Source organism: Anser brachyrhynchus (genome assembly GCF_964034855.1).
Source record: "Anser brachyrhynchus genome assembly, chromosome: 7".
Classification (NCBI taxonomy): Eukaryota; Metazoa; Chordata; class Aves; order Anseriformes; family Anatidae; genus Anser; species Anser brachyrhynchus.
In genome coordinates, this window is record NC_137701.1 from 23,000,025 (window position 1) to 23,015,335 (window position 15,311).

The following is a 15,311-nucleotide window of genomic DNA, read 5'->3' on the forward strand; positions in this document are numbered from 1 at the left end:
TTGAGAACTGGAGAGCCTGATTTTCTGAAAGTGGGGTGCATACTGAATAGCTTGAATCTGTTGTGCTTTTTTTTTTGATATGTAGTTTTTATTTTACTTGATAAACACCTGGATATGACTAGGGCTAACAGAAAATTAAAAAATTAAAAATTAAAAATTTTTAAAGAGAAAACAAATCTATTGAGTTGAGGATTGAAGAATGCCCAGAAGTTTAGTTTTAGAGAAATTGTCTTAGAATGAGGGCTATTGTGCTGCAGAAGCAGAGTACGAAAGAGTAGGCAGCTTAGGTGCATTTATGATAAAAATGAAGTCAAGTCACACAGTTCAACTGTATTGTAAACAAGTATTTTGGTGTTGGGGCATAGCAAAAATCTGTGAGCCTTTTAATACCAACATTATTAATTGTCATCAAAGGTGACTGGGTTTGAACTTGTTCAAAGAAAAAGTTAAAAAAGGTTACTCTTGAACAGAGACTAGGTCAAATGCTCTCAGAAAACTCGTAGAGTTCAGGCACTGTTATTCTTACAATTGTTTGAAAGGAGAGAAACAGTAAGTCAGAAGAAACTTTCACATTCTCACCTATGCAATGTTTCCTGTTCTATTCTGGAGCAATCACTTAGATCTTTCTGTACCTCAGTGTTTGGATGACTGTATTTTCTTGTGTGGCACTATTCTCACAGAAAGCACTGGAAGCAGCAAGCATCAGACTATGAGAAGTAGAAAAATTAAAAATTTTAAAGTCATTTTTTTTTTCTTAAATTACTACATTCAAGTGAAATTATAATAGCATTACATCTTTGTTGATTTTTCCTTTTCTGCTGTCATGACTCATTGGAATTGTAGCAAAGTTATTTGGAAATGCAGAAGTATTTAATTTGTTTGTTAATATTCTAATTGTGATTTTTTTATTTGCCTGCCATTTTAAACCAATTACATGACTAAGCCAAAGACGCAAAAACCTACCATGTATGTTAGGTTGCAGCTATGAAATAAGTTGCACTGACTGGGTGAAAAGTCAAAACATATTTTCTTTTCGTGGTTAAACTTTTAAAATGCTGATTAATATCAGCATGGAATTGCCACCTGAAGGTTTTTATTTCTTCCTGAGCCCAGTTTTCTGCCTATAACACACACACCAGTTGTCCTTTCTTCTATTCTTTTGAAGAAAGCGAAGTTTAACATGCCATGTATATATACACCAGTGAATCAGTTAGACAAAATTAGTCTGGCCTGTGCAAATGTATAAAAAGATAGCTGTTCGCAAGCAACAAACAAATCAAATCAATCATCCGACAGTGTAAAATTCCAGATATGTTTGCCAGTCCCTGTATATAAGAATTCTTAATCAACTCGCACTCACACTTTGGCTGACAGCATAACAGAGAATGAACTGTTTAGAAGACAAGGAATCCTTAGTTTCATTGAAAACAAATGTCCTGCAAAATCATCTGCAACTCAGCTAAAATGAAAACTGTGCGTATTGCTACTATTTTGGAAAAAAAAATCTTTCTCTGGTTGAAAATTTTGGCGTGCGTGTGAGGATTTCTTCAGTGGGCTCAGGAAAACAGAAAAGCACATGTGTCCCCAGACATTCTGTATTCTCAGTTACTGCCTCTGAGGAAGCCGAATAAAATCAGGTTTCTCCATACAGCTGTTTCTGCCAGGCATTGGGCTAGGCTCAAGTTATTCACCTCTCCACCAGATCCAATGACTTCCGCACTTTTACCCCTTCTGCTCAGTGATGTGTAACTGCTCTTCAGACAGCGAGGGGGGATTTTTATTTGGTAACGGGATGACACTGGTATAAACAGCCGTGGAACCGGCACACAGGGCTGCGTGTACACACACCAGGGCAGGAGCCGTGCTCCTCAGCAGCACAGGCCGCAGCAGAGCAGGCTGAGGCCCAAGCTGCCCACGCTGCGCTCTCAGGAGCCGCGGCTCAACCCGCATCCTTGGCCCAGCTGGGCACCCAGCTTTCCCACAAGCTGCTTGCTTGGCACAAAGGTAACGCCTTTACTTCCCAGCTCTGTTCATCTTTTATTTCTGCAAGGCACAGGCACCAACTCCCGACCTCGCAGAAGCACCGGGCGGCTCAGTTAATGATTTGTGTGGTGCTGAGAAGACGGCCCAGGCCCGTCGGGCGGCGGTCACCGCGCGGGCAGCGGGGCGGGGAAGCCTCGGGCCGAGCCTCGCGGCGCTCTGGGAGCCGTTACGGCCGTTGGGGGCTGCCCGCCGGGGCGGCCTCCTCAGGAGCGGGGGCTCCCCATCCCCGCACCCTCCCCGACCCCCTGGCAGGCCCGTCCCGCCGCCCCGAGCCGGGGCAGGTTCGAGGCGAGGCAGGCGGGACGGCACGGGTCGGTCCCCCCCCCCCACTCCCCGCCGCCCGCCCCCGCCGCCGCCCGCAGGCGTGTGCCGGGGAAGGCGCTCGGTGCCGCTCGCCGCCCGGGCGGCGCTTCCCCCCCTCCACCTCCCCGCCGCGTCCCCCCTCCTCCGCAACCGAGAGCAGCCTCCGCCCGGCAGCGCCGGGACCGCTCGCCGACGTGCCTGCCGCGCTGCCGGGACGGCGCCGCCGCCGATGGCCGCCCCGTTGCCCGCCGTGCCGCCCGGCCCCCGGGGCGAGGCGCGCTCCCCCGGCCGGCACCCACCGCCGCCGCCCCCCGACAGGTAAGACCGGGGTCCCAAGGGCGCCGCCAGCCCGGCCCCGGCCCCTGCCCGCTGCCGTCCGGGGGCTGGGGGTGCCTGCACCGGGGGGGGCGGAGAAGGGGGCGAAGCGGCGGCGGGGCGGTCCTGGCCCGGCCTTGCCCGGGGCTCGGGGAGTTGTTCGGCGGGGCTGAGCGGCACTGCCCGAGGGGCCGGCGCTGGGACACGCGGCGAGGGGAAAGTTAACGGCGGGCGGGAGGGCTCTGCGCCGGGCTGCCGGCCCCGAAACGTGCCCTGAAAAGTTGCTGGGTGGGATGATGGTGCCCCGGGAGGGGTTCGTGCGGCGCATCTGCTGCCGCGGGTGCGTCTCCCCCCGTCTCTTTCCCCTTTTTTATTTCTAAGAGGTTTCCCAGTTTGAGGCGAAGAGGGACGCCGCTGCCGATCCCGCCTCGCCAAGCCCACCCGAGCCGCTACTTCGCTGTCAGAGCGGCTTCCCCCGGCGCTGGGCAGAGCTGCCTCACCGCAGCGATGCTGCTGTCACTGCTGCTGCTGGGGATGTGCGCGCTGTGTTTGTTACCCCTGAGGCTAGTCTGAAAGCCATTGATCTTTATTTTTAGTCCGGGAAACTGCGAGCCAAATTTTATTTTATTTTATTTTTTTATGAAGCATCCGATCCGATCAAGTTTAGGAAATATTGAAATGCTGCATACACTATTTTTCACCCCTTCTTAATGCTGGGTATCACGTTAAAGGAATGTGCTGTGTGGGTTTCCAGAAAGAAAACCATCGTCAGTCCGCTTTGTTACCTTACCTTGATGGTTTTCCACACTTTTATACCAATTAGTATGAGAAATCTCAAACGACAATAATGAATGTAATAAAGTTAAACATTAAGCTTGGAGTCATCAACTCACACATGTAGAGAAATCTCATTATGCGCTGCCAGAGTCAAATACCTGGGGTGCTTTGGGTGCTGCTCCCCAAGTGAAATCAAGTAGAAAAAGTGCTCTTTGATATTTGCCGTGTGAGAAAACCATGCAGGGTAATGTGCCCAGCATTTTAGCCAACCGTGTTATTAATGCAGCACTTTAAACCAGTGCTTAACGCAGCTCTTCAGCAAGTACAGCAGCGATTAGCTTCCAAACTCTTGCAAGTGCTGCTTGGTGATATTTACGACACAGATATATTTAAGTCACCTGAAACTACTGAGACATTTATTTTGTGATGGAGCTATGGAGATTCAGATACAAAAGTAATTGAAGATGGAAATGAGTATACGCTCATTTGCTTTGCACTATTTTGTCTTGTCAATCACTTCGACTCCTGATCCTGGGGAAAAAAAAAAAGTTTCAATTTGTTCAATATATAGTTGTGATGTACTTGGGAAGTATTCCTGAGAAGTTGCATGCGTCTGCTGTTGTAATATTTGTACATAGGGAATGGCATGAACACAGGGACAACAAAATATTTACTAATGTCCTGAGGAGCCAATATAAATATATCCATGCTCGTAGTCTGCAAAGACTTACACATATTAAAACAACTTTATATTCAGAGCTGAGTACTTGGATTGCTTTCAAGTAGAGTTAAGCACTATATGTTAATAGATTCAGCCTACTGATTAAAAAATAACTGCACAAAAAAGCTAATTACTGCAACCAGAAAATATCGTGGCATTAGTGCCTTAGTATGGCATGCACTGTAGTTGGTTACTGTAATTTTAACAGCATTTTTTGTAATTATCTCTTTTTATTATGTATTCTGTTGAAATAGGAGAACAAAGAAAGATGACAGTGTTTTGGAGATCCCATCAATTCCAAATCCTTTTCCTGAGCTGTGTTGCTCTCCGTTCGCATCCGTTTTGTCAGCCAGTCTGTTGCCCAAGGCAACTTCAAGAAAAAAACAGGTAAGATTTTTAAATTATTATTTGACAAATACTAAATTGGTTTCATGAAGGCTTGAAGAAAACCCAAGTTACCTATTAAAATATTTTTCTAATAAGGGTGTTCCATATTTCTGTAATTTGGTGAAATTTTCCCTGGAGATCATCAGTGCTTGTAGGCAATGAGGTTTCGGAATCTGTGTCTTAAGACATGACTATTCTTACACAGAGTCTAAATTGGACTGTACAGATTTTTTGGATGAAGCCGAACCATGGGCAGGCAATACTTTACATCCTTAAATATGAAGTTAATTTCTTTCCTCCTCCCTACCTCCAACTATTGTCATCAGTTCTATGGCATGGAGGGCTTTAACAATCACTGATCAGCTCCTTTTTTCTGGATGTCTAATTTTGCAAGGATAATGGAATAAAAAAGAAACTGAAGGGGAAGGAACAAATGCTGTGTACGTGGCTATATTTTGTATCTATGTGCATAGTTGATGTTATACGTGTGTCTCTATATATGTGTGTGTATATTGTGTGTGTGTGTGTGTGTAGTTGATGTTATACATCTGTATATATATGTCTTGATGATGTTACTATATTTCTATAAATACCTTAAAATGTCAGCCAAGGGAAGTTCTGAGTGGGCAAACACACCTGGTGGTGCTCTTAGTTCTGTTTGCAAGCAGTGTATTTGTTTTCCTGAGCAGGGATAGAGGATAGAGTTTCCAATTAATGGAGATTACTGGTGTTGAAGATCTCTTTCGCTCCTTAGAAGCTTACCTGTTCCTTTTTTTCTTTTTTTGAGACTGAAGAGAAGTCTGACAAGGAACACTTGCGAGATTAAGGGTGCTACTTCCTTCACATTCTCTTTTTTTTGGTGGTCTGCAAGATCTCTGTCTTAACAGCTTTAGGAGCGATATTGGAGGTGTAAGAACTTTTACTGATGTTGCTAATTCAGTTTTTAAATTTGCATCAAGAAATGGTGTGGAAGTTGAAGTTTCTTGTAATTGTATTAACCTTTCTGAAGCTGACCAGCCATGTCTGTTTCTGTGCACCTGCTGGGAAGAATAGATGCCAGAGACTTTACTAGGAAATTTCTGGGTGGACACCTTAATGGGAAACATTTTCTTATTTTTCCCTCCCATCTCTTGTGAAAATCATGTATGTGTCTGGGAAACTCCACTGATTCAATCTTGTCATATATTGTATGTTTTCTAAAAACAGCTGTGGTGTCTTTCTGACTATTTGTATCACTTTTAATTCTTTCCTACAACAGCAATGCTAATTTGAAGTATTTCTGGTCAGTTTATATGTAAGCACTGCAAATGCAATGGGGTAAAATCATGTTAGTTTCATGCCTATGCACTGACAGTCTTTCTGCAGAGGCAAGAAAACCACCAAACTGGTAACATTATCTTTCAGAACATAAGGACTAGGAGTCACATTTTAAAAATTAGTTCAAATAACTCTTGTTGCTAGCTTAAATTGCACTCATTGTGGTAGTCTTCATGCTTGCAACTGGAAAGTAGATTTCCCAAGCATGATTTAACACTGAAAGTTCAACTGGCTGCTTTTGGGGCCTGTCATGTTTAAAATTACTGACTGGCATGATCAGTTAAGCCAGCTAAATGTAAGCTTTAGTCTCTGAGAAACTGAAGTTCATGGCTTCACTGATTTCACTTCTGTTTTTTCAGACGGGCTCTTGTTATACCTTTTGTGACAGTTTTTTCTTGCAGTCCTTTAATTTCTTCCGTTTTACCTTTGAAGAATGTAGTACTCTCTGGTAAAAGCAGGATCAGGAAACATTGGTTTACTTGCCAAAGCAAGTTAAAATAATAGTAGTGTCTACAGAGGGCCTGATCCATTTTCCAGAGTGCAGAAAAATAGAGAGGAGTCTTCATATTTGCCGGAGGCATTTTAACAAGACCATAGTTTTCGTCACAAAGCCTTTTACCTAGGTATCTGTGTATGGCCACTGCTGGAGAAATGGTACTTGGCTACGCAGACCTTTTGTCAGACATGGCACGGCTATTCTTTTGTTATTAATCTGAAGTTATCAAAGGTTATGACCAAATGGCAAGTATTGAGTTAAACTTGTATCTCTGAAATTCAGGTTGACGTCTTCTAATATCTTTGTGAAATTACTTAGCTATGAAAAGGAGAGGGAGTGGATGCTAAGCAGGTGTGCAAAGAGGAGGAGCAAGCTGTGGCCTTGACTTCCCATAGTTAGCTGTGGGGGCTGTGCTTGGAAATGTGGTATTTCCACATCATGTTCTGGGTTAGCCTACACGGCTCCTTCTGCATATACCTAATCACTATACAAACCCCTAACTGAATATAGCCCTGAAGGTCATGGATATTACTATTGCAGTGTGATAATTTCCTAACTCTTAAGAGAAACGAGAGGAACCAGGTACACTTAAGCACTCTTTTTCTTCGTCTCCTTTTTTTTTTTTTTTTGTATACAGCATTGACAGCTGCCAGAATAATTTCTGCTCTCTCTGTGATGATCTACATATGTTTTCAATGATTCTTTTAGATTGCTTTCTTTCTGATTTAGTTTCTTCGTCTGCTGTGTTTTTAATTTCAGGTATAATAAAGAGAAATTACAGAGTGAGTTTCTACTTATGTCTAATAGGTAACTATTATCAAAATATGTGTTTCAAAAAGAAAAAAAAGAATTCATGCCTCTTTTGTCTTATTTTTATCTCCAGAAAAGATTTTCTATTTCCAGGGAAAAAAGAAGTTGTCAGAAATATCTCTGTGACATTACCACTCTCGTATTCATAACACCTGTGACATCTGAAAGGCTGAAGTTCTTAAATATCTCTCTTTTTCTGAGTAGATTATTAATGTTATTTAGAACTCTTGTTTTTCTAAACTGATGTTCTTACTGTCTTTTCACGATCTTTTATCATAAATGAACATGCTGCTCGAACAGCATATCTGTTTGTGGAGCAAACAGCAAATTGTTAAAAAAAGCACATAGCGGAATGGTGAATTGCCTCTATGTTTGGGAAGTAGGAAATCTTTGTGTCCGAACATTACTTGGTCTGCCTCAAAAACACAGCTGTTGGTCTCATTCTTCCTCCTGCTGTTTGGAATAATTTTGTGTTATATCCTCACAGACTCATAATCCTAACGTGTTAGCAGTAGTGAGAACAAGCTTACTTCAAGAGGCAACCTTGAATTTTTATTTATTTATTTTTTTTTAATTTAAAAAAGGGAGAGGGGAATGACAGGGTTCAAAAATAAGCAGTAATAGCACAGAGTCAGTATAGTGACAAATTTTATTCTCCTGGAGAGAGAAACGGGAGCCAGGAGAATGGAAAGAATGTCTGCATTGACCATGCTGAGGCAGGCAGACTTGTTCCTCAGCTGACCTGTTCTCAATGGAGCATTTCATGGAGGTGGTACCATGGAGCTGATCACACCCGTGTTTGGGAAGGAGAACTTTGAGATGCAGTGTGAATGGGAGTGGGATTATGGGATTAATATCTTTGTCCTTAAGGGAGTAATCTGGAGATGAAATCAACAGCTGAATGTATAGTTGGCAAGACCACTTTGTGGATTGTGAAATCTACTCTGTATGAAACCATCAAGTTTGGTGTCCCTGCAAGAAATGTAGGAGGGGATTGGGTGCTTTTGATATGAATAGTGTCATAGATGCTCACATAAACTAAATGTTATGTTCAGGGTGGAAGACTTTTATTTGAAAACGCAAAAAAAAAACAACATCTGGCTTTCCCCTCATGCCCAATGCAACGCGGTCAACTCGGTACATGGTGGGAAATGTTGCCTTTCATGACACTGGATTAGGTGTTTTCTGTTATTATGTGGAGTATGTGAGCTCACATATGGAAATCTAATTGTGTCTTGGAGTCTGTGTTCTCTAAGAACTGGCAAGGAACTGAACATGTAAAACATGTGCATTAGCTGTCTTAATTTTCAAAATGAATAACTCATCCTTTTGTCTCTAATTAAGATCAAAATGGATATTACTAGGGAAAAATGTTACTTGTAAAAAAATATATAATTTTCTGTTCATTAGTATACTTCCAGCTTTCTTCGGTCAAATGAACTAAAACCATGTTACTATAGTTATGAAAGCTTTCTTTTTAAGTCTTTCTGAAAACAAAGCCTGAATCATTTGCACTGGAGTGACAGTTCTTGCCCTGCTCAAGGATAAGCCAAAAAGTGTTTCATCACAAAAGTAGTTCAAGGTAATTAGTGCCTTGTTTCTTTAAGTTCAATTAGAAGTGCAAAAATAAAACTCAAGTGAATCTCAAGGTGAGGAACACTCAATTCTTTGGTATAATATCTTGCCTCTTTTGTCTTTCTTGATGTTCTAAACAAGTAGATATTTTTATCATTTAGAATCCAAATATACTCCCACAATGTTCCTTCTTGGAAATCAATTATATAAAAAACCTCAAATACATATTTGATTGTAGTGAAACGTCACTTCCCTTTTTGCATTACAAAGATTTTCATGTGAAGCTCTTTGGAAAAGAAGAACTGAGGGGAACTTCATGGCAAGGAAAATATGTTTCTTTAAATGTGTGCTATTCTAAGTTTTTGATTTATATTGAGCTTTGACTGTTGTAATTCGAGTACCATTTTTTTTATGGTTGTAATTTAGGGTCTTTTAGTGTACCCTCTTGAAACCTTATCCTTGAAAAATTTACAGATAATTCTATTAACAGATGTAAATTGCTAAGTATCTGTTACTTAAACTTTTTAATGACAGATTTTTTTTGGCTAAAATACCTGTTTCCTATTGACTTTTGAACAATACAAAAACACAAACAATTTCATTGATATGTATTAATTCGTGAATGTCCAAGCAAGTACTTGCTGATAAGTTAATCTGGAGTATATCATTTATAATATTGGCTAACTTTGGTGTTCATTTAATGCTTTTAGAATTTATTTTGGAAGTCAGAATAAATTTTTATTTTCTGTTTTTTATACTATGGTAAAACTTATTCTGGGTAAATAAATGAGTGCTTACTAGTATAATTATGTTGGTATGTACAAACTGTGTTGGCAAGGTCTAATTTGTGCTTGTGTTTCCTCACAGTAGCCATTTTCAACTTCCATTTTCAAATTTTGAAGGACAGGAGCTTTCTCATGGTTGTTTTCCATACTCTTTGAGCTGTCAAGTGAATAATTCTTTTGTTTGTTCTTACAATGCAAAGTGTGCTTTAACATCTAATGTGTGTTTTGGGCAGTTGAAGGAAAAAAACCCATCCTGTTAGGATGGGGAGACAAAGTGGTGAGCCATTTGCATCTCTTCTCAGTCAATTCCACTTACCTTGTCTGTGCACGGTACTGTGTCTGAACACCCTAAATTTATTAGTTCTGGAAGATCATGCCTTAGGCACCCATCATTACTTTTATATATTTGGTTTCAAATGCTTGTATTAGATGTAAGGAGGTCTGGAAACCTTCGTTTAAATAGCATTACTCCAGGATTTGCACTATTTTTAACTGCCTTAGGGTTGAAATATCTTTTCCAACCAAAGATTAATTAGTTAAATTTACTCTATAATTCCAGTCTGTCTGTTTCTTTCTGGACTTCTTTCCAGGCTGGAGAGCATTGCACATATCCACTGTTACCAGTTCTTAATCTTTTTTCCTTCCAGCTCCTAAACATATATCTGTTCCTGCTATGTCTTCCCCTTAAATTACACAAAAGACTTTCAGTTTGAGAGGCACAAGGGAAGAGGAAAAGTCTTTCCAACCAATTTACAGATTAGCAGAAAAAAGATTCTGCACAGAACCAACTTAAAGAGCTCAAGGTTTTTATCTGAAGTCTCTAATAGGAGACTTGATTCAGTAGGACATTTTTTGTTTTTTGCAATGACTTAGCTGGAGGTTTTTGCTCTAGTTTCCATACTCTGTTCTTTGTTTGAATGGCTGTTCCCTCTCACCAAAGAAGGATTTATTGCTATTACATTAGGTTAAAATTACTTAGAGCCTTATTACAACTTGCTGTTTTAATGCACGCACCCTATATGCTTTGACCAGTCATCTCAAAACGGTGGCAGAAAGTCACAGATTTATATAAGCAAGAATCAGGAGGCAGAGTTGAAAAATTTCTTATTTTAGCAATAAAGAATGTTGCCTGGTTTATATTCAGGTGGCATAGCATAAGCTGTCTGAAACATCACCTTGGCAAAACTTCAGAATAATCCCATGTTTAAGTCTTGTCTTTTTCTTTTTGTATTTTATCTTCTTTCTGTTGGTTCATTCATTATTGTATCTTTCTTATGGAGAAAAGAAATTGCTTTCTGTCAGACTTCATATCAACCGTCAATGTTATTACAAATTAACCTTGTACTTTGTTACTGTCCAAAAACAACCCAAGCAAAGACTCCAAACATTCTAACTTTACAAAAATAACGTCTTCCCCCCTCCACTCCCCTCCCATTTCTAATGAACAAGCAAACAAGGTCACTCTAACTTTGCTGGTTACTAGGATATTGCTCCTACCCCTTTAATTCACTTATATCAGGCGAAAGTCAGGCTTAAATTTTCCCCTATTTGTAGCTTGATGAAACAAAAGAATCATCAGCACTGTCAGAGGTTTTGGTCTTCTTTTTTCCAGTGTTTGTCAGATTTGAATGATTTTGATCATTCTTTTGATTTTGATTATTTTGGGCTTCATCTGCCTGAAAGTCAAAACTGAAATTTCTTATCTTTTCTGGTAGGACTGTTTTCTCAGTACAAGAAACTGCCTCTTCTACCCCATCCAGAAAGTCGTATTTGGAATAAGAAACTTCTGGTAGATTGCAATAGATCTAATTTGTTGTGTAGAAAACCTCTGAAAATTTGTAAACTCTGGTTCTCCAAAACTTTATGCTTTGGTATTCATCTCCTGAATTCTGAGTTCACTACCTGGTGCTGTGGTCCCATGATCTCTCTAAAGAACCATGTAATCACAAGGTCACTGAAGCAGGCAACGATGAAAACAGTCTCTATTTCTTTGAATATAGAAGAGACTTGCCAGTTAAGGCCGGCTGAAGCTGCAGGGAACTTCTGCTTTAACATTGCTGAATTACTTCTGATAACTTAGTTTTATTGACTTTGGCTTTAAAAGATGAAACTCTGACTGTTCAGCAGCCTGAACCCTCGTAATTTTCAGGAGGGAAGGAGATGTGGTAGATGCTAAGACTGTTCTTTCTCATAAGCATTCCCAGGAATGGGTACATTTATGTGAAGTTAGACTGGAGAACTGAGATGGTTAGGTCATTCTGTATCAGCTCTGTACCTTTCATGGACAGATACATGATTAAATATGTATTTTCTAGGCAGATATTTTTCCTGGTGACTTCTCATTGGTGGCATTGTCAGTAAGTGATACCATTGGGTGGGGGATGCAAGACTTCAGTTAAAAAACAGAAAGCTAATGACATCTCCCCTTTATGGAGCACTGTCTGAGCTGTCTTTCAATCCAAACAGATAAACATTCCCGTCTGAGTTCAAGACATTCATAATTTTGTATCATCTATTCTAGATTATGATTAAGATGCATATTGAAAAATTATGTGGTTTGCTGTTTAAAGGCCTGACTTCTGTTGTTTTTTGAAGCAATACTATTCCCAAAGTATTGAGAAATTTTCTATTCCCCAAAAGATTGTTTTTAAAATCTTAAAAGACTTAAACACCAATGTTTTTAAACTGAAATTCTAAACATGTATGCTTATGTCTGCATTTGTGTGAGAGCTCCATAGATCATTTTCTCTTTTTATTGCCACAGCAGTTTCCATTTTCAATAAGATGAAAATAAGACTGTCTCATGTGCTTTTGTGTTTCTTTTATTTTTCCTTCATTTTTTTTCCACTTGGTTTTGTCATCTTGCCTTATAAAACCTCTGTGGTCCTGTTCTGATCTGCATTCGTCATCTCATTGACTAGTATTGTAAACACCTGCTGGATTTTGTGTACAAATTAAGGCTGGTGAAGGGTCTAGAGAACAAATCTTATGGGGAGCAGCTGAGGGAATTCAGCTGTTTAGCCTAGAGAAGAGGAGGCTTGGGGAGACCCTATTGTAAAACTACCTCAAAGGAGGTTGTAGCTAGGTGGGTATCTGTCTCTTCTCCCAAGCAACAAGTAATAGAACAAGAGGAAATGGCCTCACGTTGAGCAGGCTTAGGTTGGATATTAGGAAAAAATTCTTCATTGAAAGGGTTGTGCAGCATTGGAACAGGTGGCCCGGGGAACTGGGTTGAGTCACCATCCCTGGAGATATTCAAAAGGTGTAGCTGTGGTGCTTAGGGATATGGTTTAGTGGTAGATTTGGCAGTGCTAGGTTAATGGTTGGACTTCATGATTTTGGAGGTGTTCTCCAACCTAAATGATTCTGTGATTTCATATTCTGCTAATTTTATAATGCAAACAGTTTAACAGTTACATAGTATTGAATGAGATGAGAGTTGGCAGTGATGAATGGTTAAATTACCTGAAAAGCGACAGGTTTGGTGAAGCTGGCAACTCAGATGTTTCTTATTGAGTAATCATGTGATCACTGTCAGGTTTATACCTTTCACCTCCTTTGAATTAGAAGCTTTGCAACAGCTGGAGAAAGCACTATGTAGTTTACCATAAATTTTACTATACAGAAACTAACGTAAGATGATAAAAATACTTGTATTTAAACGTACTAAAACGTTGTCATCTCCTAGTGTTGGGGTATTAACTGAAGAGTGGAGCTCAAACTCAGATTAATTTCTGTTAGGAATGGTTAGTATGGTTCTTAACATAACTTTGGATTGTTGCAGTTAAGATGTTCGGAGAGTTATTTGTTCAAATTAGAACTTGAGAACTACGGAGAACAAAGTGAGGAGTATCACCATTACACAATTCTGTGTGTAAATGTTGCTACAATACAAATAATTTAAATTTTGAGTACACAAAATGTACCTTCACATAAACATCAATGTTAAACCTGGTTAGTTTTCACCAGGTGGAATTAACTTCGTATTGCATATTAGTCTTAAATATTTGTGATCAGTAAAATGATTTTCTATTCATTATACATGTGTATCTTCCTGTCAGTTATTTTCAACAGATTACTGAAGTCTTGCTTGTTCTGCGATGTGATAACTCTAGAGCCACTAGTACAGTATTTATTTTGTTTTGTTTTTCCAAATTTTTGCTTTATGATCTTCTTACTCTTTGCAGTGGTAATTTTTATGTATGCGATGCCATAAAAAAAAAAATCAGGTAAAATCCTGTAATGATAAGTGGGAGATGACAGTTGACCACTGGCCATATTCTCCTTGTTTGTCTTGAACTTGTTTAAAGCTGTTACTTCTGAGGGAATTAATTCCTTTATGACTGCCTTCAATTTGGGAATGAAGATAAAGGGAAATCTTCAAGACAGCATACTTAAGTATGCCTCTCATGTTAGAGTCCTGATGGGAGTCACCTCAAATGGGAAGATTAAAAAAAAAATGCTAATCAGGCCAAAGAAAATTTTTCAAGAAGGGCAGTTGTGGGAGGAGGAATTAAAAGGGAGAAGAAATTAGACCTCTGCTCCAATAACAGCATGAACTTTCTTTTCTCCTGCTTCAGTCGCAGAACATTCATTTGCAGCTAATCAGCTCATATTTTAGCCCAATAGCATTCATGATATTTAATACTTAAATCTCAAGAGAGAAATGTAGATCGGTTATCTTAGAGGTGTGCCTGTGCTTCTAATTAGTGTACTGATGGATTGTTCCTGCCTATTCTGGTAGGTATGCATACGCTGCACTCTGGTATGTCTCTCTGTTTGCTTCTTAAGTTAATACATCCACAAAAAAACAAGATATAGTGGATTGCCTTGTGATCAGAATTGGATTTTTTCAACAAGTGCATTCTTGGGCTATAAATAGTCTTTTTATAACTTATGTTATGATAACTCCTGTTACTGATTACATTAAGGCCTCGAGTTTGTGAGCAGCTGCAGGCACTTGATAATGACACAGAAATGGCATCAAATGTTGAGAAAACAGGCTGGAAGTTTGTTCACTAGAATTCACTGCTATATAGTGAGGGGAAGCTTGTACAATGTGTGGGTTTTCTTATGACTTAGTTGACAGAACTTTGTTATCAGTATGCGTTTTAATTTGTTTTGAACTTATTGATTGCAGAAATAGGTAGCTGAAAAGCTTTGCAAAAACTGTTTGTGTAGCAAGGGTTTCACAAGTTTGTAAGAATTTATGAGGATGGAAAAGTGCATTATGCTCTTTGATACTGTGAAATTTAGAGCTGCATTAATGAATAGTGTTCAGCTTTTTGCCATTGTTCTTAAAATGTGAACATTTCCATAATCACAAATTATGGAGCTAAATAATGTGGTAAGAGGAGATTTTTATTTTTTTTCCAAGCTGGTATGATCATTGTTATTAGGCTTTCTCCAACGTAATTGAGCCCCACCCTGAGTAGGATGTTGTAGCATTATGACACAGGAGTATGCTGCTCCATTTTGGTAGGTAAACAGGATGGATCCTCACGTCATTTCTCTCTAGTACAATTATTACTTGTTAGGTCTAAAGGAAAACTGTACATATTCTGATTTTCAAACTTTAACTTTGTTTCCTTATCTTTAATTTTTGACTGTTTGAACTTTAATATTTATGTCTGATTGTTCTCATTAAGCTATATTTCTGAAGGTGTCTTTTTTTTTTATAATTTGGAATTTTTTCAAACTATGGGGTTTTTGTGTTTGTATGTGTGTGATAGGAAGTAACAGTTGTCTAGTTTCAGGTTATGGTGGTAAGCTGTTTTACTTC

General features: G+C 39.6%; 1 protein-coding gene across 5 annotated transcripts in view; it reads left to right on the plus strand.

The window, feature by feature from the left end:
• Nucleotides 1-2,016: 2,016 nt before the first annotated feature.
• Nucleotides 2,017-15,311, plus strand: part of GRB14 (growth factor receptor bound protein 14) — a 66,227-nt gene continuing 52,932 nt past the window's right edge. Inside the window, exons 1-2 of one of the 5 annotated variants that reach the window (XM_080601287.1) lie at nucleotides 2,017-2,664; nucleotides 4,414-4,546. In XM_080601287.1, the coding sequence (XP_080457413.1) occupies nucleotides 2,576-2,664; nucleotides 4,414-4,546 (222 nt within the window). In that variant the 5' untranslated portion in view covers nucleotides 2,017-2,575. Of the gene's footprint in view, nucleotides 2,665-4,413; nucleotides 4,547-7,180; nucleotides 12,615-12,646; nucleotides 13,276-13,317; nucleotides 14,270-15,311 lie in introns of those variants that run through there. The other 4 variants (XM_080601291.1, XM_080601293.1, XM_080601290.1 and 1 more) reach the window with 4 other exon arrangements.